The sequence below is a fragment of the Momordica charantia genome (genome assembly GCF_013281855.1).
Source record: "Momordica charantia cultivar OHB3-1 chromosome 8 unlocalized genomic scaffold, Mcharantia_2.0 BLBB01000008.1, whole genome shotgun sequence".
Taxonomy (NCBI): domain Eukaryota; kingdom Viridiplantae; phylum Streptophyta; class Magnoliopsida; order Cucurbitales; family Cucurbitaceae; genus Momordica; species Momordica charantia.
The window spans coordinates 33355591-33378569 of NW_028275166.1; the positions used below are offsets into that span (position 1 = coordinate 33355591).

General features: G+C 32.6%; 2 protein-coding genes across 6 annotated transcripts; one reads left to right on the plus strand and one right to left on the minus strand.

Moving 5' to 3' along the window:
- Positions 1–1999: 1999 nt before the first annotated feature.
- LOC111012967 (S-adenosyl-L-methionine-dependent methyltransferases superfamily protein) lies at positions 2000–5696 on the minus strand. The gene is made up of 8 exons (XM_022287278.2): positions 5427–5696; positions 5057–5157; positions 4823–4963; positions 4459–4540; positions 4053–4246; positions 3793–3904; positions 3481–3585; positions 2000–2341 (listed from the first exon to the last, which is right to left on the minus strand). The coding sequence occupies exons 1-8, from the start codon at positions 5574–5576 to the stop codon at positions 2213–2215; spliced, it is 1014 nt and encodes a 337-aa protein (XP_022142970.1). The 5' UTR covers positions 5577–5696; the 3' UTR covers positions 2000–2212.
- A 9379-nt stretch (positions 5697–15075) lies between these two features.
- On the plus strand, positions 15076–22735 carry LOC111013028 (Ubiquitin-like superfamily protein). 5 transcript variants are annotated; one of them, XM_022287351.2, is made up of 17 exons: positions 15076–15231; positions 16253–16378; positions 16612–16729; positions 17352–17429; positions 18665–18783; positions 18883–18954; positions 19061–19222; positions 19611–19680; positions 19775–19953; positions 20191–20355; positions 20496–20567; positions 20657–20786; positions 20872–21108; positions 21166–21294; positions 21520–21842; positions 22033–22110; positions 22697–22735. In XM_022287351.2, the coding sequence occupies exons 2-17, from the start codon at positions 16256–16258 to the stop codon at positions 22703–22705; spliced, it is 2064 nt and encodes a 687-aa protein (XP_022143043.1). In that variant the 5' UTR covers positions 15076–15231; positions 16253–16255; the 3' UTR covers positions 22706–22735. The 5 variants fall into 5 exon arrangements, with proteins under 5 accessions (XP_022143043.1, XP_022143040.1, XP_022143041.1 ...); XM_022287349.2 differs by adding an exon at positions 15967–16024 and having other exon boundaries at positions 15141–15231; positions 20872–21294; XM_022287348.2 differs by having other exon boundaries at positions 20872–21294.
- Positions 22736–22979: the final 244 nt, after the last annotated feature.

Here is a 22979-nt window from a genome sequence, read left to right on the forward strand (position 1 = left end):
TTTTTGTTCCTTTAAAATAATAAACTTCCTACATTTTGAAAATATTTTTGAAATTCTTACCGTAAGTTTTTCCATTTTCATTTTAGTTTATAATTTACATAACATTTATAAAATGTTTGGAAAAAAATAGAAAACAAACAAACAAAAAGGACATTTTTACTTGATCATTTAGGTAGAAATTAAGATCATTCTTGACACGATAATTTCAATTCAGGTTTAAAATCTATTTTGGTCTTGTATATTTCAAACATATATTTTGATTTCTGTACTTTCAATCTTGATTCATTTGTGTCTCTATATTTTCAAAACGTTTGTTTTAGTCCCTATACTCTTAAAAAAATATCATTTTGATCCCTATTTAAGAAATTTCAAAATAATTTTGTACAGAATGAAAACTCTTTGATACAATTTTATTACAACAATTCAATAAATTTACGAGTGAAATGTCATGCTAAAATTATTATAGAAAAAATGAGATAAAAGTGAAAATAAATTGACTAAAACAGTAAATTTTTAAAAATACAGGGACTAAAACGAGTAAAAATTGAAAATAAAGAGAGAATTATTTGGGAAGTATAGGAGCCAAAAGCTTAAGGCATAAGGATTAAAGTAAAATTTAACCTTTTAATTTATTTTGTGGTTTAATTTATTTATTTTGTAGTTAAAACTCAAAGATGAGAAATTATGAGCTAATGGAAATAAAAATGGGAACTTTCGGTCGGTAAAAGCAAGTAGGGATGGTCTTTTAAAACCGACCAATTAAAATTGTACCCCGCACGTGCAAAACTGATCTTCGAATCAGATTTTTTTTTTCTTTCCAAATATTCTTTTTAAACTCTTCTACACAAAGATTTAAAAAATTGAATAAATAAGTGTAAATAAAAGGAAAGAGTGGCCAACCCCACGTGCCATGGCCAAGAAAAAGCAGAAAGATAATTTGGCATAAAGTTTGCTCACGTGCAAGGTGATCCAATGGCCCTTGCCCTAATTTTTTTTAGGTCGTAACTTGAGATTGGAATTAAAAAGTCGAGTCAATATTTGATACATTAGTTTTACTTATTTTAGGCTATATTGAATTTGCAAATTTATAAGATATACAAACTAAGTTATATATAGATCAAATTTATGAAATTTACCTTTATACTATATACAAATCAACAAATATAGGTCTATTGATGTGCTTCAATTATGTATTTGAATAATGATAATGTTTTTTTTAGTATAACAAATATGGAGGTAGGAGATTAAACCTTCAACTTTAAATAAAGTAATTGATATCTTACCCACTCGGAGGGAAAATTGACAAGATAATTACCATCAAGCTTGAGAAAATTTGAGCCATTAACCCTTTTTTTTCCAAAACAATTATAAATATGTTTTTCATAATGTGCAAATGTGATATTTTCCTTAGATTTGTTATCATTGATTGACTTGATGGATAATAGTAACTAGTTCATAATTTTAATAATCCATTATTAATCAAATGGATTGAGATCATTATACGAGTCATTGACATGCATTCTATATTTTATTATATTTTAAAGTCTTAGAATTTTGACAAGCTCAATTGTTTAAATCGCCTATTTTCGATCAAAAAAGTCGTGAGTTCAAATTCTTACTACCACATATCATATTAAAAAGGAAAAAAACGTCAAATCTCCATTTATAATATTAACGACGTGGACATATATATATATTTTGATAGCTAATAAAAGTATAATTAGGACCTAGGAAAGTAATTAAAATTATAATTTAGAACAAAAAGGGCATTGGTCAAAGGTGAGAAGAAGAGCGTGGGAGCCGCACGTGGGGATTGGGCTGGGCTGGCTGGCTCTGTGTCAGTCTGAAACCCACCCACCTCACCTCCATATGTTTATATCAAATTATTTATTAAATGTCACCATCTTTTCTTTTTCTAAAAAAAAAGGAAATATAATAATGAAATCTTTGCGACTCCAGAGTGAATTACAACTTTTCTTCTGCGGAAAAAAGATGGATATAAATCAAATGCAGCAGTAAACTAAAGAAAGATTATTACACGTCTTTCAATCTTGAAATAGTTCTACTCTATTGACAAAATAATTATATTCAGTTCCATTAATTATCCTTTGCATTTACATGGTATTGAATTCAATTATCAATGTAATTCTGCAGAGAGTTCGATTCTGAACATACCCATCATCATAATGAACATGAGACTGAGACCTTGCTTTCAAGGCTTCTGAGCAGAGAACATGATGAAAGATTGCTGAACTTTGCTTGAATAGTTAATCAGACCGCAAGATTTGCACAAATCCTCAATCTCTTCCTCGGTTAAGTAGCCAAACTCCTGAGAAAAACGCTGCCACACAAAAATTTATAACGTTCAGAGATCCATATTTAGAATAGAGAATAAGTCAAAATCATTGAATCCTTCATAATCAGAGGGAGGGAGCCTAGATCAGTCAAGATCGTCATAGAGAGAAACCAATCATCACTGATTCACTTTTTTGTTAGACCTCCCATCCATCGCTAGAAAGAGGAGCAGAAAGAATGGGGACTCGATTAGTTCCTATTTTTATGGTTCAATCATGTTTTAGTATTTTCCTTCATGTCTGAGTTGGTTAAGTTGTGTTTAATGTTTATACGTTTAGTAGGGTAGAGATTTTATCAAATTAGTTGGTGAGAGAGGCAGAAAATTTTTGTTCTGGATTGAGTATCTGGTAGAGTGGGGACAGTGGGAAGTTGAGTTGGTTTTCTCCTAAGTTGTTATTTCTTTCTATTTCTTTCCTGATTTGAATTGCCAAGATATTCTATCACACTTTTCGCCATTAAAATGCAATTGTTTTTATCATAAGATCGTAAGCAGCAATCTACATGCTTGTTTTGGATCAGATAGTATTAGAACATTTGAAGGATTATAGCAGAACTTGGGATTATTTGTAGTTTAGAGGTTGAAGTTCCATTTACTACTTAGGAAGCTAGTTTGTTTATATCTTCTTGAAAGATGTCCAAACACATTTTTTGCCATCCTGAAGTGACACAATAAGTAAATTAACAAGAACTATTGGAAATTATGCAAGGAGGAACTTCATGGATGTAAATGCATGATAACCAAGTTCACACCCATAAAATATCAATCAGATAACACCAATGTTTATCTTTCTTTTTTTAATATTGTGAGTATCCAAACCAACTTGGGTGCACATCAACTAATCTCACGGATAACTGCCGAACCTACTACATTTGGCAGGTAGGTGGCTACCAGTTTGAACCCATTACCTCTAAGCCAAGCCATGATGGTTTTATAACACTAATGTTTATCATAGATGCTTCTTGATGACTAGGGAAACTGAATTCTCAGCTAATCCGATGTCCAGAAGTGCAGGGCATTTAGAGGTTGGTAGTCAAGGTTCAAAAGCATCGCTGAACATTCTAGAATAAATGAGACAATTTCGCGTCCACTATTTTTAAAGATGAGAGAGAATAGATCAGATATACCTGTCTGGAAAATCTTATATACCAGGGAGTGGAGGAAGTGTAACGCAAAAATGTTGTTCCTACAAATACTCCACCGCTCCGCATTATACGAGTGATCTCGGCAATCTGATAAGAAGAGTTAAAAATACCATTACTTAAAGAAGCAGAAAAATATTAACCTTATGAGAAGAGAATTTCTATAATGAAAACAATGGGATGAGAGCAGTGATGAAGAATAATATAATTCTAGAACCTCTAGTCGAATTCAGTGGATTACAGATACCGGTAGGAAATCAAATGCTATAGTATGATCCGACAGGACAAAATGCTTACAGCATTGGAAGGAGATGGCCAACAATGTAAAGCTGCACCAGCATGAACAGCATCCACTGATCCCGATGAAAAGGGAAGCCTAGAGATATCTGCCCTCACAAGAGCAAGATTGCTGCATATTACCCAAAAGAAGATTAACGAATCAGGACAGCCTTCACTTTCTTGCAAGTTGAGAGGACTTAATACATAAGCCAGCAGAGTATATCAGAGATTGCAATTCCAATGAGTTAAACAAGAGAAAAGTTTAAAAATAAAATTACCTGTTCAAAAGAGCAGCATCTTTCTTAATGAAATCATAACATTGGAGGAGCATATTCTCAGAAAAATCAAGTGCAACAACACCTGAAAAAGACCCAGATTTTGCAAATTTTCTGGAAAACAAACCACTACCACAGCTTGCATCCACTAAAAGACCACCTTCAGCAGATTTAAAATACTCCATGGCCATTTTAAACTGCAATAGTATATAGTTACAGAAAAGATATTAGCCCATATTCACATTATCCAAGGAAATGAAAAGGCTATATATCCAACATCAAGGCAACTCATATAACAACACAATAAGACTTGTTTTTCTCCACGAATAATCTTTTGAATGGCATCAAAATATTGATCTAAGATCATAGTACATTTGAATGCTAGTGTTATGATCAAGAGGAAGCATACTTCTTCATCAGGGCCAGGGAAACCACTTCGGTTGAAGTTTTGACGCCATCCTCTTTCATACAGAAATGAAACGAGTGGACTCCTACAAAGTACAAAATAGTTCCCTTAGGGGAAAAAATTGCTATAATACAGTACTGGACAATACTTTTTCTTCTTTTGAAAAAAAAATAACTACCAGTAAAAAGTTTAGTAGTGGGGAAGTAGCATTTGTATGGTATTGTCCATACAGTACCCCTTACTTTCACAACACAAGTTGTAATGGATGATATCAACTTAATACTTAAGTGATGAAGCAAAGTAGGACAGCTTAGAAGTGAACGGAATATCAAGAAGACAATATGAAAAGGGAATATTAGACAATTACCGAAATAGCTCAGTTCCCCCAGGTTTGACTTCAACATAATCCCTCATTCCAGCAGTAACTGTGAGATCTAAAAAAATGTTTTTGCTAGTGTATGACTTATTGCATCTTCTACACTTGAAACCAGACCTGTATATAGCTGGCCTGCAAATTTTCCACTTCACCCAGATCAAAATATCATCTAATGTAATAAGATAAATATCAAAAGATGGTAGATATCCTATTAAGCCAACTTACAAGTTGAAACCTGGAGGGCCCTTTCTCAACAGTGGCTCATAACAGACAGGGCATGAAAACAAGTCAACTTTTGAATTCTGATCTTGTTGAATGCCTAAATCCTGGGAGCAGGAAAAAAAATCGACATAATGAAACAGTTCAAAGTTGAGTTACAGTTACTAATTTATCTAAAAATAATTTCCCTAACAACCAAGCACATAATGGAATTCAGCCTAATTTCAATCGCGAAGAATACATTTCCAAATCTCAACCTCCCAATCATAATACAATTCAACTTCGAAATACAGCATAGACTCATTTTAACAATAATAACACTAAAAATGAGAAATAGAAACGATAATTGGAATAAGAAAGACAGCGTAGAGCTAACCGACTCAAGAACGAGTGTCGAGCTCGCCCGGATGAAGGAAAAAGAGCGACGAGTGGACAACCGAAGAGGAGACCGAAATCGGGAATCGCGAGAGAGATAGCGGCGATTGTTGTATGAAGTTTGGGAAGGAAATAAGGTTGCTACCGCCATGAAAATGGATTCAGAGCTTCTCGGAACTCTGTTTCTTCTTCCCCTTCAGCAGCAGCAAGACTAAGGAACTTCTTCCCTGAAGTCGATTTTTTATGATGATCTCTGCAATTTCCTTTTTCTTATTTTTTAAATAACTCTCCGCGGAGAAATTTTATTTGTGGATGGTATCAATATTGGTTATTTTAGATATATTTTTAAAAAAAATATTTGCACGTGTATATTTCTTTTTAAAAAATTGTGAATTTAATTAATGGATTCAAATTCACAATAGTAGAAAATAATTATCTATATTTAAACTGGTAAATTCAAATTCTTAATTGGAGATATATGTTAATTACCACTAAACTATTTTCGATTTGACAATATTTTGACATGAGGTGGTATTAAATTGAAAAAATATTTTTTTAAAATAAAATTGATAAATTATTTTATTTATTGATGGACACGTCCATGAATTCACGAATCATTTATCAACTTTATAAATGATTGTTATGTTAATAGCTAATTGGTGCGTTTTTTCAGATTGTGGCGCGAGAGGTGCCGCGTTGGAGCATTCGTTTTCACATGAATATTTTTTCAACGTTACTTTCTAGTACAATTTTCAATTTTATTTTATTATTTTGTAGTACAATATATATGAGTATAAGTTATATCTTAAATTTCTTTAAAAATAAATAAATAAGTTATATCTTACGTACCGTTGAATTTTTAGTACAACGAGTGGGAAGAAGAGATTCACTTTTTAGTAGACACGGGTGTCAATTACTTCTGAACTAAGTTCTATTGACTAAATTTTATTTTATTTCATTGTCTATTAACATAAATTTATATCATTATTATTTTATTATATCTACGAATGTCATTGGTATTCTAGTTTGTATAATCTTCCACTTGTATCTCTACTCATTTCTCATGCTATATATCAAATAATCCAACACCAACTTGAATATAGTTCAATAGATTAAGGTACTTATGTACGATTAGATGGTCGTAAATTCAAATCTCCCCCTCACAATGTTGTACTAATAATAATAATGATAATCTAACATTTGTTTAACCTACACAATACACATTAGGTATTTAGTTAACGATATTAACGGTAAATGTCAAATGTAAATATTTTCAAAATTTGGAGACATGTAAACAAAATTTAAAGTTTTAGAATTAAATAAACATCATATTTGCCACATAAGCATAGTTCAGGATAATTGATATAACTCTTTTCCTCAAGTTCGGAGGTTCGATTTCTTATGTCTTCACATTATTGTACTAAAATAATAATAATAAAAATAAAATAAACGCCATATTTAAATTTCACGAAGTAATTTTATAATTTTAAACTAAATACAATGCCATCAATATTAAGTATTGAAAAGATAACAATTTTAAAAGAGCAATGTCGCCATCTGAAGGATGACGCTTCTATATTCCTAGGCATGGGTATGTACTTTCCCCTATTGCACTTTCGATTTTATCCTCAGTTTCAGGTCTGGTCTCTACTATTATAATCGAGAAATAATCGATTCTGAATGATCAAGTCACAATGAAGTAGCGATGAGTCGAGCACTACGACTACAAGGGGAAGCACTCGACGTTGACCCCTAGTCCATTACTTCTATGTATGGCTAGACAGGTATTTTCCTAAGCGAAGATCCAGAAGATGTTAATCCAATAGGCACCTACGAAAAAAACACTACTTTTTTTAGTACAATAAATATGGGAATGGTGGATTGAACTTCCAACTTTGAGAAAGGAGCAGAGTGTCTTAACTATTAAACTATGTTCACGTTGACAAACAAATAAAATTGTTGAATTAATTTAAAGTGATCGAAAATATTTAAAAATGTTAAATTAATTTTTAAATATTTGTATAGTAAATGCATTTTAACCATGTATGCTTCTTAATTTGTGAAAATTTTGATTTTATTTTCTTCTACGGTTTGTAATTGATAATATCTCAAAATGAAATAAGGTGGATATGGTGTCATGCAAATGTCAGTAAATAGTATGTTATCCTTTTATTGATCTTAATTTTTAATTTTCTACCAATTAGTAGATAGTTTTTCTACCTATTATTATTAAAAAATTGACAGTAATTTATTTAATTGAAAAAAAATATTTATTTATTTTTACGTTCATTTCTCTTAATTGTGAATTCTTTAACGGTAACTATGGGTAAATAGGAAAACCCTAAATTGCTCAGTACATAGAAATGGGATTCGCCAGTTAAATGTTTTTTCTTTTATAATGATTTATATCATATTATAAAAAGAGTTTATTTTTAAAAAAAGAATGTTATTTTTAATTTACAAGACCAAAAAAAAAATCGTGTTAATTTGAATATTTAGTAAATTTTTTTCAGAACTATATGAAGCATTAAATTGGTAAAGAAACAACGTAAGCTGAAATGGAACAACGTGATGACAGCGAAAACCAATTCCGATAAATGCGCATAACCATGTCTGCTGTCTGAGCTTCAACTCCAAAACTACCTCTCATTGGGATCATATTCCCAACACCAATTCGTTGTAAAATTATTTTTAGCTATTTAAATAATAACACTTTTTTTTTATAGAATTTTCATACCACCACTCAACCCAAAAGCTTCATCTCATGGAGATAGGATCTCCTGTTCTGATACCATCTTAAGAATGAACAAATCACCATTCAACCCAAAAGTTTAAGTTGATGGGTTGGGTAAATTTAATTTATTTATATAGATTCTAACACCAAAACTATCACAATTAATCAAAAATGAATTAAGTTCTGAAATTGATAAATCTAAAAAAAAAATGGTTCATCTCCAAATTTGTTTTCCCAATTTTCTAAAATTTTCCCACGATCTGAAATAGTAATATATTACTATTGAAAGAATTGAAAACAAAATTGTGGAATGAAATCTAGAATATTCTTATATAAAAAGACTAAATTTTGGATTAAAAAAATCAAGTATAATCTAAGTTTTTTTTATTTTTTGGTTGGAAAGACAACCAAACAAGACCTAGGCAAGATAGATATGTAAAAGGAAAACATGTTTGATGATCATATACCTTTGCTGTCTGTTAATGGGTTGGTTTTTTAATGTAAGTTTGTCTGATTGTTCTTGTACCTTATGTACTTGGTAAATTTGACACTGCAAAACATTTTATAGTGGAAATAAAAAAGGTAGGGTGGTTTGTTTTAAACTTTGTGATACATAATTATATATTTTAATTTTATCTTTAATTAATTCTTTATATAACCTTATTGTTGGGATTGAAATCCTAATACGAGACTTTAATTTGAATATTTAATTAGTTGGAAATATAGTCTATGATCTAATATTTAAAGTTAGAATAGAAAAAAGTAGAGGAAAAAAAATAATTTTTCTTGGTGGCATCTTTAAAGTGTGTTTCAACTTAAATCTGATTGTTCGAAAGATTCGTAGTTGAATGAATCAAATCAAAGCTTACCTCTAAAATAGACATGAGCACTTTGATGCTCAAGTTAGTAGAAGTTTGAACTGTTTATTTCTCAATGAATGTGTTCGAAGACTCACACATACTTGAAGACAAGTTTACCTCAAATATTTATATATGTGTCGGACGGTTGAGGTTGTGATCAGACATTATGCACATTCCATGAAGCACGTGTGTGCAATTCAAAGTAATGACAAGTGGGGAATTGGACAGTTTTCTTCTTGTCAACCATCCGACCAATATTATTAGGTCAATCCTTAAGATTTAGTTTAAGGATCCGCTTTAAGTCTTCTCAGTATATTAGTTTGGACTCTACATTGGACTCCTAGCAACACTTACGTGTGGCATGTCGTCATTGACCCTCCAGTGTTAATTTTCATTTTTAATAAAGAACAAAATCTCACTTATTTAAAATATTATAGTTTAAATCTACATTTCATAAATTATTGGTTGGGTGTATTATAATAGAAATTAGTTTGATAGAAACAAAGATATATTTTGCCACTTATTTGAGATACTATAATTTAAGTTGGACAAAAATTGGATATTTTAACAAAGTAACGAAAATTAATATGGATGATTATGTTAATTTGGAACATATTCACAATCATGGTCACTTTAAAATTTTATTTCTTAATGAGCGTAGTACAAAGAAAAATCTTTGAGATGATTATGTAAAATCTCAAAACTTCAATTTAGTACAAAGTTTTTATTTCAACTTTTTTCTTTTCTAAAGAAGGGAGAATTTCATATGACAAGATTGAATTGCATCAATCACCATATTTTGTGATTAGTCAATCAGAAAAAGGAAAGTTCCAAATTAAACCTGAAGTATATATATATGTTTATTGGTAGATGGCAAATCAAGTTGTCCCCTCATGAATAGAACCTAAAACGTATGAATCTCAAAATTCATTTCGTATCATCAAGAAACGATTTTCTATTGCAAACTTTATTTTTCTTCTAGACTATAATATTAAAATAGTATATTGTTTTGTTTTCAATGTTTTTTAAAATTACGGTTACCTCTAATCTTGTGTGTAATTTGTATGTTAATATTACTGTAAATTTGAATTAACTATTCAGGATTGTTTTCAAGAGAAATAATGAATATTATATATATATATATATATATATATATATATATGAATAATTATTCTAAAAGAAAAACACGACCTAAAAAAAAACAATTATCCAAACATGTTTTCACCAAAGGAAGATAACATAGGAATGTTATTAATACATTATGCCTATCAGTGAGTATTTCACTTTTAGTTTCATGCTTTTAGGAATTGTGTTTACTTTATCACAAATTTCTTGATATGTTTTTTTATCTTTCTTAAAACACATTTTAATTCTTTAGTCAATAATTCTACCCATAAGAATAAGTTTTTAAAACTATTTATTCTCTGGTTTTCAAATATACACCTTAGATTTTGGAAACATTTATAAAAAAAAAAAAAGATATAAAACAAGAAATACATTTTATAAACTTAATGTTAACTTTAAAGTTATCACTTTTGAGAGCATTAAAAATTAAAAAAAAAAAAACAAAAAGCCTTTCAATGATTCCACATTCCATAAAAAATGATTGGTCTTTTCACCATTGATGCCCTTGTTCCCCCCATCTCCACAGAGACAGACAAAAAAACCCTTAAATAAAGTAGCTCGAAATTCCCATCATTTTCTTTCTTCTCTCTCTTGTATATAAGAAACAATGGTTACCAAAATTACATTCCACTGCATAATTCACATATCTTTATTTTCTCCAAGCTTTCTCAAAAATATCAAATCACCAAAAAAAGTTCTCTTTTTTTTTTTTTGGCGTCCGCCATTGTTGCACTAAACAAAAGCTCTCTCACACTCCCAAATGAAGCCTTCATCAATGGCGGTTCTTCTTCTTCTTCTCCTTCTCATCTCCGAGGCTCAAGGTACAAACTTTTTCAACTTTCTCAAGATGGGGTTTGTTTGGTGAGAACAAAAAATTGAACTTTTTCTTCTCTTCTTAAGGGATTCGTTTGGAGAAAGGCGGGTTTAAAACAGCGGTTTCCGCAGCGAGAGATGGAGGAAATGGATTAGAGGCGATGAAGAGATCAAGAGCCCCAAACAAGGGCTCAAGAAAACCATATTCTCATTGGTTACCAGGCATTCAAGAAGATTACCATGGACCAAGAAGCCATAAACCTAGGCACCATTAGCTTCCATATCTTCTTTTTCTTTTCTTCCTTTAGGGCTCGTTTTAGAGATCCAAAGCGTAAATAGAAACCGAACTTTTGATAGTTTAGTCGTCATTATTCGTTTAGTAGAACTGAATTATTGACCGAACTTAAGGGTAACTAACCATTTTAGGAGGATTATTTGATTAGGGACTGGAGCAATTGATTTTATAGTGCATTCTTGATACTGTTTTGTCCATACATCTAATAGTTAAAGAGGACGACGCACATTGAATAGTTTTTTCCCGGTTTAACTTTAACCATCTAGGTTGAATTTGGGTCGGTTGGAAAATTGAGGATGCAATTCTTTTTATTCGATAAATTTTATGAAATAATATTTGAGAAATGTTGACTCTTGAAATGCACAATTGATTATCGTTCAATTATTCGTTTTTCTGGGTTGAGTTATACTTTGCATGCATCTTTTTACTTTTTTATTATTGTGTCATTTTTATCTTTCTACTTCTAATGTTTTTAATTTTATTATTGTATTTTAAATTATTAATAATTATTGTTAATATATGTTAAGAAATTGCTAACCATATTAGTTTCATATCATATTTAACAATGCTGGATTAAGTGTAAGAACTAAAAAGCATTGAAATTAAATTTTATTGTATTCTTTTTCCTTGTTCTAAAGAATATGTTGTTCTTTTTATCAAAATAAAAAAAAAGTAGGGAGAATTGTTAATTAGTAAAAAAGAAAATAAATATTTTAAGATTATGTTGATAGTAGACGATGCTCCCATCAAACAAGACCTATCCATTTCCTATGATTTCAAAGCTTCTGGCCTTTTTTAAATTTTTATTTCTCTTAGAATTTGTTAGTAACTCAGTATTATTTTAATGATATCTTAGGAATTTAAAATTTATTTTTGCCCTTCAAAATAATATTTAATATTTAATATTGATTTTCGTTCATTATTTAACATATATTTTAATTCGTTTAACATATATTTGACATATATTATATTTTAAGATTATGTTGATAATATTCAACTGCTTTCGAATAAAGTGTGATAAACAAATAAAAGATCAATAACATGTGATTTCTTATTTTTAATAATTATTATTAAATATAAATTTAATATCCAAAGACGATGTAAATTTGAGAACTATGAAAGTGTTAGATTTGGTTCTTATATAAAATGGCAACAAAAAAAAACATATATCAAATTTATTTAAATAATTCTGATTTTTTAAATAAATAAATATGATTTTTTTTTTAAGAAAACAATAAATATGATTGTTAATGAAGAAAGTAAAAAGGGACAAGAAGACGGAAAAGCCGCAACATTTTAGGGGTGTTTTTGTCATTCTGTTCAAACTTTTTAGTATGTTCTTTGTGGAATGGTTTTTCCTTTCTTTTCTTTTTTATTTTTCTATTAGTTTTATTTGGCTCTTAATATCTGTGTTGGAAATAATTGTTTTAACGGATTATACATTTTTAAAATGTTTTGGTGGTAGATTATTCCGGCAAGTTGTATTGAGTTTAATCGATGAAGTGTTTGCGAAGAATTAGGAGAATATATGAAATAATTATAAAATGGAATTATGCAGGGAATTTTGTTGAGATTTTTTAGTACAACCATCTATGGAGACCAAAATATATGTCTCAACCAGTTGAATTATATTCATGTTAGCTTTTTAAGGTTTTTCAAACTGCAGATATAATATATATTGACATATTGCACTCTATAATCCTTCTTAGACCTTACAAATTTATAAACTTAATCTGTCATATAATACCTAATATTAATTATTATAACTCACATCAACTTGATACATTGATTTTTATATTACAATGAAGGGCAGAGTATCTTCTATCTAATCTTGTCTAATTTAATAAATTTTTTAATTCTCAACACGCGAGTATAATTTAGTAGTCTCTATTCACGTCCTATGTCAGTGATATAACGTTCTAAAAATAAAATAAAACAAATCTTTTAGACTATGCACATAGATCGAATAAAATAATTCTTTTAGACTTTGCACGTAGATATATAGATGTCTTCCCTCTTTATATTCACACTTCACATTCACAATAGACAAATTGAGATTTTTTTTTTTTTTGAAGAGAAATATCGGCAAGATGATTTAACTATTAGACTAAGCTCATGTTAGCTATCGTAACTTTGTTTAATTATCTTCCGAATGCATTAATTAATCTGACAATCATTTTTTTTTTTGAATAATAGACAAACATCATATTTACATTTAGTGTTAGTTGAACCACTTGAAAGGTTCATATTACTTATGGTGATTGAAGAACTCGGGCTGTAGCCAGTCGCAAGTTTGTCAATAAATTTTAGGAACAAAAGAAAAAAGAAAAAAAAGAAGGAAAGCTAGCGCATTGAGTTTAAGGGTTGTTGGGGTCCAACTGTTCGTGGCTGACGTGTTATGGGGATCCCAATAAGGCCGACCTAATAAGTCAGCACTGTGTACTTAGAAAATGAACCAAATGCCAAATGTTCATTTGCTCGGAGTAGGGGAATGATCGGTTCGAAGCGTATACCAGTGGTTGCCCGGAGGAACTTGGCACAAGGAGGGAAGTACATGGATGAGACGGTTATTTGCCTCATTAACCACTATAAATACACCACCGCATCACGAGTCTAGGTATGAAAATTTGTCTGAAGCTGATATGTTAAACTCAGATCATCTATTGACTTGAACATCGGAGTAGTTTACCTCCTTGCAAGTATCATTTGGAATCCCTCTAAATATAGTTGACCGACCTCCTTGATTGTCTTCTACGGCATAAAATATTGAAATTTCCATGAAAACTCTACACAAAAGAAGAAACTTAAAATTAAACATAATTTAAAATACCAATGCAATATTGCCCTATTAAAATTTGGTTTAAAAACAGTATTTCTTAAAATGTTTAATTGAAAATGACTATCCTATATATGGATTGGTAAAATAATTAGTGGATCGATCTAAAACTTGATCCAATGAATCAAAGCTTGATATTTTATAGGCCAGGCCCATTGGGCTTAGTAATAAACGTGGTCTAGTTTAATATTTTTCTAAAATAATTTTAAAATAATTTTAAAATAATTTTAAAATAATTTTAATTTTTTTAATCTTCTAAAGGCAAAGATAAAATCAGTTGAATTATCCTTGACTACATTAATAATAGGTCGGTCCAACCTATATTCGAGTAACATTTTAATAAATCAATTGTACCTATACATCATTTATACTTTTATATAATACTTTTGTTTTGGGTAACTCCATCAAATTACAAGTTTAAATTTTGAATTTTGAATATTTGTCTTTAATAAATTTCTAAAAAGTATCATGTGTTAATAGATTTTTTTGAGACATGTGTCTAATAAATTATTAGGTGTGAAATATTAAATAAATCTCGTAAATCAGACAAAGAAAACATTGAAAAGTTGAAAAATATATATGGGATACTTTTAAAAACTTATAGACCTTTTAAACACAATAAAAAAGTTTGTGTAAATTGGATTTTGAATAGTTCACTTATTATTTTTTTCGAAGATATATATGCGTTATCCACTTGAAAGCATGCTTAAGTTTCTATTAGGTAGTTTTGAAAGTTCAAAAACGTTTTTCTCATTATTTTTCTTTTTTTTTAATTGAAAGACCAAATGTATCCTTTTAAATCAGATAATATTTTCCAACAACACAACTATTTTCATATTCAATTTCAACAACCTTATTAAATTATATAAAAAATATTATTAAATTGAAATTTGATTAAAAGGCATTTACAATGAAATCAAAGTTTTTTTCTAAAAAAAAAAAGTTCGGATTTTTTTTTCTTTGATGGAGATTGTCGAGAAAAAAAAAAAATCAATTTTGTCTTGGGCAAGCCGTAAGGAATGCAGTCACTAGCTGTAAAATTCAGCTAGTACAAAGCTCCCAAGGGCCTCCCCATCTCCCCCTCCTCTCTCTTTTGCAGGGTCACCGCCCCTTCAGAATTACCACCTCCACCCCAGCTTCACTGTAAGATTTCTCCATCTTTATATTGCCTTAAAGTTTCTCTCTTTCTCCTCCATCTCCACAGAGTCACACAGTGGCACCACTGAATCCTCTCTCTCTCTATCACAGTGCTTCATTTCTTTACAGGGTATTGATTGTAATCCCTGTTTTCATCTGGGTTCCTCTGATTTTTTCATTTTTTCGCTCATCGGGGGTTTTTTTCTTTCCCAATATGAATTTGGGTAATCATCAGTGTTCTGTTTTCTTGTTCGGGTGAATCTTGAATCCGTATGTTGTTGTTTTGATTCTGGGAACCCTAAGATTGTTGTTGGCTTGATTTTCCTTTCCTCTACTAGGTTTGATTTTCTGACACCTCACTCTTGTGTTGTTTTTTCTGGTCACGAAGATATACTGAATTAGTTTGGGGCTTGGATTGTGTCTCTTCTTTTTCCCCCATTTCTTGAGATGCTTGCTTTGGATTCAATAGCTGATCGTTTTGAATGGATGGTTAATACTGAAAAAAGTTTCTCACTTATAGTAAGTTTTCAAGTTGGATTAGCATTGGCGAACAGAACCCACAGGAGTAATAGATATACCAAAGAGGAGGAGTCTCAATTTTATTGGTTTATATGGAGGAGCCATATCGACTGTTTGGAAATTTAGATAGCATGTATTTTAGTCATCGGACTGGCATATCAAAGCTTGTGCACTTCTTTTCTTCGTAAAGTTTTATTGAGAAGTTAATTTTACGTTTTACAGCAAAAGCATGTTTCAGCGACAGTGATACTGAAGAAGAAAAAAAACAATTGCAATAAAGGTGCTAGTCACAAATTTTCGACCACGATGTATATGCTTCATGCTTATCTCTCAATAAGTTCAGCAAAATTTTGCTTATTTCGTTCCCCTCGTTGGGGATAACGATCAAGGTTTTAGTTACAATTTATCATGCCACCAGATTTCAAGCATTGCAACCCGTGGGTCTCAAACCCCAGCTTCTGACTCCGATATGGTGAGAGTATCTTACTCCTTTTCCTTTGATTTTCAGAGCATGGGAAGCAATTTTGTTGATGGAACCACCAGTTGTGGTGAGGCTGATGGATCTGAAGCCACTATTGAGATTAAGATAAAAACTTTAGATTCACAAACATATACTCTCAGAGTTGATAAACAGGTTAATATCTTCATTTTCTCTTAGATCATAAATTTTGCGCTACAGTTAACTTTCTGATCAATTGACCCAAGATAATGTTTAAGAATGTACTTATAATTTAAAAAATGTTACTGCTTCTTTCATCGAACATTTCAAGTTAACATGTTGAGTTGCAAGAAATCAGATAAGTTAAATGTGTACTTAAATATCATACAAGTTTTGAAGCTTCAATTAATTTTTGTAAACTTGTGCAGATGCCAGTCCCTGCATTGAAAGAACAAATTGCTTCTGTAACCGGCGTGTTATCAGAACAACAACGGCTTATATGTCGAGGAAAAGTTCTGAAGGACGATCAGCTATTGTCTGCCTACCGTATCCTCTATATGATTTTACCATATCTCTTTATTTTAAAAATATTTGATTTGTTTTCTTTGTGATATTAGGTGCTTTTTCATGTAGGATTTTGCCTGGGTTGTAAAATAATTTGCAATTCATCCCTTCATATATGCATATAGCCATATACACACACAGGTGCGTGCTCATGTTTACTGCAGACATGTAGAAATCCTTTTTACCTGACCTGTTTTTGTCTTGGTCTTCTTTTATGTTGACCTAAATGGAAGATAAGAATAGATCAATAAGCTAAATTGAAAAAAAAATATATATATCCGACTGGGGCATGTAACAAACAAGGAGGACGAAGGTTGCACTCTCAAGTCTCAATTCTTGGAATTGGTGATGGATACTCTCATCCAAAAAGAGTAAACTGAAAGGTTGCTATGGCTTTTCAATTATACGTTCAGTAAGAGATTTTCAAAAAATATGAGAGAGAGACAAGTTTGTGGCATCTAATTGGTGTATGTGGTTTTGGATTAATCTTCTTTTGATGGGTGGATTGCATACTGTACTGCAAATCATTCACTATTACGTATCTAGTGATCACTTGATCTTTCAGTTGGGAATATATGCTTAGGTATTCCTTAATCGTAGTTAGACGTTGAAGATGGTCACACATTGCATTTGGTTGTCAGGCAGCCTCTTCCACCATCAGAGGGTTTGCCAAATCGTCCAGGTTCAGTCTGCTTTTATGTATCTTTACTCTTTAATTAGCATTCCTTCGTAAACAGTAGTATACTTTATTGAATTTTTTATAAGCCTTATTATGATTGAAGAAGCTTTGTTGCATGCAAAATCTGCTACTCATTTATTTTAAAAGACCGAAGACAACCTTGAAGCATATACTTATGCACAACCGAATAATTCTTAAGTTGTGAGGCATTGTGAAGCAAAAGCCTCAAATTAATAACTAACATAATATAGACATGAACTACTGGCATTGTGATTATGGAAACGTTGAAATAATCTAATTTTCCGTCAATTTTTCACTTTCTTGTAACTTAAATTCAGCATTATCACTAATGGTAGAAATAAGATCAGGCAATTCATGTCAGGAAGCATTGTGGAAGCAAACGAGGAAGAAGTGTGGAACCTTTTAACACATAGGGAGGGACAGAGGGAGAGAGAGATTAAATATACATCACTGCCACGAAGAAGCATCATGGAAGAAAAAAAATGGTAGGAATTGGTGTAATAAGCAGAAGAGGCATCCTATGGTGGTTGTGTCTCTGAAGCAATGTGTACCTACCCAAGAGAATCAGAAGCACATTTTGTTCAATGTTGTTCCCCTCATACGACCAAAGACCCAGTAAAGCAGTAGCCATATGGACAGAATTTTAAGGTTGAGGCAATAATGTTGTAGACCAATGAAGTCAAAGCCATTCTTTGAAAATTTTTATTGGAAAGGAATCAAGGAAATTTCAATGGTGAATGTAGAGATTGGGGGGAAGTTTGGGCTATAGCTAAGTTTTCTGCTTCTACTTGGTATACCTTTTTGTAGGCTCCTAGGGTTGTATCCCCTGTATAAACACTTTTCATAGATTGCCAAAAAGTTCTTTTCTTGTTTTATGGTGAAGACCTGCAAACTTTAAATCGGAAAAAGAGGGTAGAAGGGAAGGTATGGAGCTGTTTATGTAGATAGCCCCTTATTCCCTATTGTACAGTGTTGCGCCACCATGAGGGTTTATACCCTATTGAATGTTAAAGTACAATAATAAACTTGTATAACCATTTCTTCAATTCTAATGATATTTGGCAATCATATTACATATTTCTGTAAAATAAAATCAGATGGAAGAAAGAAATTTCTTATTTTGCTTCACCATTTAGATAACTTAAAACTATGGTGCAAACTGACGCATCTACCATTTCTATATCAGCTAAACTTTTATTCCTGAAAGTTGTTTGCAGAGACTGATCCAAACTCAAGTACGAGTCGTGTTCATGGCAATCAGGTGGCTCCGGGTGTGGTGATTGAAACCTTTAGTATGCCCGTTCAAGGGGATGGTGTGCCTCCAGAAATCAACAGGGTCAGTCTATGACATGGATGATGACGAAGTTCTTTCAAGTTCTTGATGTAGTCTATTTTAGGCGTGTTACCAAAGACTTTATCTTTTTGCTGTGCACAGATTGTATCTGCTGTTCTCAGTTCAATTGGACTTTCAAATTCTGTAACCGGTGGTGAAGGGATGGATGTCAGGGTAAGCTTGCATTTTGAACTCTAGTTTCCCCAAGTGTGTTCATCCATCTTGTGCAATTGTATGTAAAATTATATCTTGCTCATTTGAGTGGTGATGGATGCTGAAGGAAATTGACCAGCAAAGAACTGGAGAACGTGTGATTGCAGCTGGGATGATAGATTTGAACCAGCATCAATCTGGAGACAACGGCTCAAGGCCACTATCTGATAGGTTTCATGGCACTTCTGGACATCCATCAATTCCTTCTCTAGGGTCGTTTCCTCCTCCTGTAAGTTAAGACTTGGGGACTCTTTAGATATTCAGATTCTTTTTCATCTTTGGTTTACTATATGTATTTTCAAAAGTCAATATATCCAGGATTCTTTGGTTAGTGCCAGTGCTTTATGTGATTATATTGATAAAATTCTTCTTATCAAGGTCTATCCTTGATTTACAAGTAAAAGGATGAATGATAGTACATTGGTTTGATGGATTTTTGCACTTCTATTAGCATTTTGACTTTTCAAAAACAGAACTAAACCTTTGCAAATAAGCATGTATAAGCTTCTGAATATTTTTCTTGGGCTCTTATTGTCCTTTAACTCTGCCCTCAATGAGGTGACTTTTCTGAAACGCATCTGGTTGAAATGAATGGTAGTGATTCTTGGTGTTTGCAGGTGATTCCCGATTCTTTGACAACTTTGTCTCACAACCTCAGTAATATGAGGCGTGATTTCGAAAATATTGGTAAGTTCTGTTCTGTTCGATAAGTTCTTTTTGTCATATGGCAAGTCTCCTATTGCGTGTAATTAATATTTGTTTATCATGAAATGGTTGGCAGGCAGAGCTGGTGGAAATAATGCTGAAGAAGCTAATATTCATGGAGATGAGGAAAGCAGCTCTAATTCCTCATCTCGTCCCAGCACCACCCAAGAAAGCTTCCCTACTCCTGCATCATTGGCTGAAGTCATGCTTTCTACTAGACAGATGCTTGCAGAAGAAGTCTCAGAGTGCCTACTTGTGCGTTCTAAACCATCTAGTTCTCACAATTAGTCTAAAATTTTAGCTTTTATGCTTTGTCAAGTGTCTGTGGTTTGGCTGTTAATTCAATCTGTAAACTCATTGGTGAATGCAAACATTCCAATATCACTCTTTGTTTTATTTTTCTTTAATGTAGTTAGGTACGAGATCATAGCTGCTTCTTCTGTTGATTAAGGAGAGAACGCAATTAATTTTTTTATGCTTATTTTCTGGTAGCAACTTGCAAGGCAACTGGAGAATCACAGGAATGTTACTGATCCTACGTTACGGATGAATACCCAGTCTTCTGCATGGAGAAGTGGAAATATATTTAATAACTTAGGTGCATATCTTCTAGAACTTGGTCGCACTATGATGACGTTGCGAATGGGTCAAACTCCGGTATGTCTTAATCCCTTTTCTTTCACCATTGCTTCCCTTTTAACTTAGATGGTTTTTGATTTCTTTCTTTGTTATTTTCATTTTCTGGATGGTAACATAACCTTTTGTCCATATATTTCAATTTGATGTACAATGTGCAGTCAGAAGCTGTTGTTAATGCAGGACCTGCAGTTTTCATTTCCCAAACTGGTCCTAACCCCATCATGGTTCAGGTAATATTTTCACACCTTGCTTGAATTTGTTTATTTTTCAGGTTTGAGGTCATCATATCTTCTTCTGCTAATTATAATTCTATAAACAGCCTCTTCCTTTTCAACAAAATGCGAGCTTAGGTGCGGTTCCCATGGGTGCCATGCAGCCTGGCTCTGCACTAATTCATGGTCTTGGTTCTGGATTTCTTCCAAGGCGTATTGACATACAAATACGAAGAGGTAACCTGCAAACTTGACTTTTCCTTAGCTATTCATCTTTTGTTGGACATATAGAGTAATCATAGTTCCTTTCACTAATTTCAAGGTTCATCGACTGCGGCACCAAATGGCAATCCAGAGGAACGCAGTGGAACTCAGCAGCCTTCAGGGCAACAAGAAGCGGGCAGAGGGGTGGGCGAAAATACCACCAATCAAGCAGCCACTAGGACTGTAGAGGGCCCAACTATGGGCGGAGAATCTGGAGTGCGAGTAGTGCCAATTAGGACTATGGTTGCTGCAGCTTTACCCGGACCTTTTAGCCGCTTACCTTCAAATTCTTCTGGTAATTCAATTGGGTTATACTATCCTGTTCTTGGAAGATTTCCTCACCCTGCTTCAGGAAATGCAAGGGCTGAGCGTGGAAGTCAGGCTTCATCAGAGCGTCAATCTACTGGCCTTCACAGTGAGCAGCACTCAATTCTTGAATCTGTTGTGGAACAGCAAAATGTAGAAGATGCTGCAAGAGATGGTAACTCTGTTATTATGACGCTTACCTTCAAATTCTTCTAGTTATTCTCCTCATAATGTTCCATTTCCGTTTCTGCTAATTAACTAAATTGTGGTCGGTTAGGATATTTTGGCTTTAGAATTGGAACTGCATTATCTTTCAGGGTCATGACCTCACGTTTCAAGGCAGTAGGTGCTGCTGCTATCCAACTCACATTGTATTGACTTATTGACATGTTTTCTACAGGTGGACCTCAAAGTAACCTTGAATCTGAACGACAAGTTCCCAGCAACGTCGTCCAGTTTCTTCGGACTCTCTTTCCTGGTGGTGAAATCAACATTGAAGATGCCAGTTTCCAAGAAATTAGTGGTTCTGTTCCTGCGGTGGCGTCAAGTTCTGTTTCAAACGTACAAGAATCAGAACCAAGAACTACGGATGAAGGAATGTTTTTGTCCAACATATTTCATCAAATCATGCCATTCACATCTCAACGAGGCAACGAGTCAGATGTGCCTTCAGTAGAGCCCAATGCCTCTGAGCGTCGAAACGTCTCCGGTTCTTCCATGCAAGTAAGAAATTCCAATGACCACCTGTTGTGCATTTCATTGCCCTGATCATTTCGAAAGCCGGGGATTTGTCTGTTGCAAATGATGATTACATACCGACTTGAAAACGATATATAGTTGAATTTCCATTCTGTAACTTAATATTTGAAAAAAATAAGTAAATAAATAAAGATCTAAAAAGTGGGTTTGTCAGGGTTCAAATGGGGATGCTGAGACGTCACGCAGACGCACCGATGGCGAAGCAGATGCTCCAAGTTCGAAACGTCAAAAGGTGCTCTTCCTGTGAAATCATTGATTTATTTATCCCTTTTTATCATTCTACCCATGCATATTCATTTACTCTGGGGTTGGTATTATAATGCCTGTTTATGTCTACTTGTACTTACAACGGAAGAATGAATAAATGGGTACATCAAAAGTGGGGCTTTTATATTGTGTTCTGGCCCTTTTGGTATACTCAGATACCTTATGGAAAATTGTTTTTATTTTTGGGTTTTATTTTTTTGCTTTGGTTTGTAATCTTTTGCAAATGTTTCTAAAATCCTACCCAAATTTTAAAAGTTAGAAAAAGTAGTGTGCAGGCCCATTTGATACCATTTTGTTTTGGATTTTCGGTCTTGGTGTGTGCTCATTCTATAGTATATTTTCACCTTTCTTCGTAGCTAAATTTCAATAACAAAAACCAAAATTTCGAAACTACTTTTTTATTTTAGTTTTTAAAATTTAGTTTAGATGTTGGGAACGTTTTTAAAACAAATAAATACATAGGTGAAAGTAGTGTTTACACGTTTAATTTCAAAACTATATTTTCTGGTTTCTAAGCAAAGTTGTCTTTGTTTTACGTTTTTCTAATGCAGAAAGATTGATACAGCACAAGGTGACCAGAGATTATGGGATCTTAATCTGAAATTGCACCTTCAAACTTCTGGGAAAATCATCACGAAACACAATCAACAGTGGAATCACTTTACAAGTTGCAAGGAGCATCACAGCCCTCTGCTCTAGTTAAGCGTACTATTTCTCAATCTCTTTTATGCATTTCTCCCCCCTCCCCCACCCGACCCGACCCCCTCCCCGTCACCTTGTACGATATGGTGCGACATTCCTAGTTCACCCCGCCCTCTTGCCCAGCAACCGGAA

Excerpts from the sequence above, each read along its gene's own strand:
- LOC111012967 (XM_022287278.2), bottom strand. The coding sequence starts at position 5,576 with ATGGCGGTAGCAACCTTATTTCCTTCCCAAACTTCATACAACAATCGC. Across the intron at positions 3,905-4,052 it reads GATGCTGCTCTTTTGAACAG|CAATCTTGCTCTTGTGAGGG; the intron begins GTAATTTTATTT and ends GGTAATATGCAG. Across the intron at positions 2,342-3,480 it reads ATATAAGATTTTCCAGACAG|CGTTTTTCTCAGGAGTTTGG; the intron begins GTATATCTGATC and ends TTTGTGTGGCAG.
- LOC111013028 (XM_022287348.2), top strand. The coding sequence starts at position 16,256 with ATGGGAAGCAATTTTGTTGATGGAACCACCAGTTGTGGTGAGGCTGAT. Across the intron at positions 17,430-18,664 it reads GGGTTTGCCAAATCGTCCAG|AGACTGATCCAAACTCAAGT; the intron begins GTTCAGTCTGCT and ends AGTTGTTTGCAG. Across the intron at positions 18,955-19,060 it reads GTGAAGGGATGGATGTCAGG|GAAATTGACCAGCAAAGAAC; the intron begins GTAAGCTTGCAT and ends TGGATGCTGAAG.